General features: G+C 34.3%; 1 protein-coding gene across 1 annotated transcript in view; it reads left to right on the forward strand.

Annotated features, from left to right (window-relative positions):
• Positions 1-2,341, forward strand: part of LOC103607701 (MAGUK p55 subfamily member 7-like) — a gene marked incomplete at both ends in the record, with an annotated part of 88,073 nt that overhangs the window by 35,583 nt on the left and 50,149 nt on the right. The window contains 2 exons of the mRNA XM_008592176.1: positions 1,512-1,586; positions 1,790-1,986. Of these exons, the coding sequence (XP_008590398.1) occupies positions 1,512-1,586; positions 1,790-1,986 (272 nt within the window). The remainder of the gene's footprint in view (positions 1-1,511; positions 1,587-1,789; positions 1,987-2,341) is intronic.

A 2,341-nucleotide genomic window follows, 5' to 3' on the forward strand; every position in this document is an offset into this window, starting at 1 on the left:
AAACTATCAAGAAGTTATACTGATCAAATAATGACTCATCCATATGGTGGATTACTGTGACGCAATCACAATGGGTGATAGACCTATATGACTTAGTAATAGTAATAGTAATAATTGCTAACATTGGTTGAGTCCTTAATAAATGACACTTTTTTAAGGGTTTTACATCCATTTAAAATACACACAAATACTAGAAAAATGAGAAGGATTATAGAGAAGACTTTTGCTTTCTCTTTACCTATGCAATTCGGTATTATGTATGAATTCTTAATAAGATTTGTGAATTACTTTTATGAAAAGCAATAGCAATGTTGCCATTTTGAAATAATCACTCCTTTATAAATTCTGTTATTTATATGAGGGTACTTCAGAAAGTTCATGGACAGATTTGTATTGTTTTTCAATTGTATTTTTCCAAGACTTTTTAAAGTACACTTGTAGTTGCAAAGCCCCATTTTAATTAAGTCACAGTGTCGTACGGAGCTCTCGCTTGCTAGAGCTGACTCTGTGCAACATTTCCCAACTCGTCTTTCAGTAACTTCATTCTGGTAAATTGCAGTGGGCAATGTGGTAGTGTTTTTACCATGGAAATTGGCAGACAATACACATCAGGGCTTTGTTTTTAAATGGAGTCGTGATTTACCAGCACACCACTGATAGAGAGCCTCAGACAGATCTGTCTTCCCTCCATTTCTCCCTCCCTCCCACATCTCTTTTAAATATGGACCAGGTATGTGTGTGAGCATTTATGGAGCTTCCAATTTAGCAGGAGTAGCAGATATTAAGAAATCATTGCATAAATAATTAAATATGGCCATGATAAACACTAAAAAGAGACAAATAGGGAATGACATGAGTATATTTAGAAAGAGACCTACCCTTGTCTGAGATAGTCAGAAAAGATTTGTGGGTGGTGGTGGTGTTTGTTTTAATTAAATTAGAATAGACAGTTACTCTTTTTATTTTTTCATTAATCTATTACGTTTGGTATTTTACTCACTAACCAGAATTCAGTAGAAATGAATAGTGCTCACTGTTTTTCCTGATGGGCATTGCCACTAATTGAATCACGTATTTATAACCATACTGCTGACAGTTACAGCTATTCTGTCCCAAAACACATGTATGCTGGTACTTAACTGTAGTAGTCTGAACTTTGTACACGATCTATTCTATTCATTTAATATTGTATTTATTTAAGGCACTGTGCATATATTGTGTTTGTATTTTGAAATAACTTGACATGGCTCGTAATATATTCATTGACACTTTAAAAGTATACAGGAAGTAGAAGTAGATTTGGAGGTTAATATTTTTTAATTTATTTGACAAACTCTAGAGCTTTCTTTTATTACAGGAATTTCTACAAAATACTTTCCTCAGTCTGGTCTATCTAAGAGTAGAAACCCCAAGCTTGTAAATTTTCAGATGCAGTTAGCTTCCTACCTATTTTACCTTATTTTTCTTTGACTCTAGTTTTCTTATAACTCTTTCTTTTCATCTAACACCAGGCTCAGTCTCAGGGAGCAATTACATTTAAGATTATACCCAGCATCAAAGAGGAGACACCATCTAAAGAAGGCAAGGTAATCATTACTTAAAAATATCTTTTTTTTTGGGGGGGGGGAGTAAATGTTTTTCCATCTCCTACATATTCATTTGTCACAACAAGTTTATTTTAATATTCTAGTTTTTAAATTATTATCTCTTGAACCTGAGTGAGGAGAAAGTAGGCCATTTCACATGTATTTTTTATATTTATTCACCTCAAGTGAAACTTTTTTTCCAGATGTTTATCAAAGCCCTCTTTGACTATGATCCTAATGAGGATAAGGCAATTCCATGTAAGGAAGCTGGGCTTTCTTTCAAGAAGGGAGATATTCTTCAGATTATGAGCCAAGATGATGCAACGTGGTGGCAAGCAAAGCATGAAGGTGATGCCAATCCCAGAGCAGGCTTGATTCCCTCCAAGCATTTCCAGGAAAGGTGAGCTGCTGGTACATAAGTATGCCTGTCTTTTCAACTGACCTTTTGTTCTCTGCAAAACATCATTCCAGCATAGTTCTGATCAAATAGGCTCTAAAACCTTGCCTTAGAATTCTTTATCCCTCGGGTTTGGATTTCTGTTTTGTCTAACTAAGTATGAATAATGACCAAAAATAATATGACAGTGCTGGGTCACATTAGGTGTTTGTTATGAAGCAAATGGAAAATAGCACATTAATATCTAAAATCATCTTGATGTGGAAGGTGGAAAAAAAGAACAGTAACTTTGGAGGGAGGGGAGATAATTTACATTGTGTTCATTTTTCTCCTAACTTTCAAGTTGTTATTTTTTTTT

Source organism: Galeopterus variegatus, unplaced genomic scaffold (genome assembly GCF_000696425.1).
Source record: "Galeopterus variegatus unplaced genomic scaffold, G_variegatus-3.0.2 Scaffold7636, whole genome shotgun sequence".
Lineage (NCBI taxonomy): Eukaryota > Metazoa > Chordata > Mammalia > Dermoptera > Cynocephalidae > Galeopterus > Galeopterus variegatus.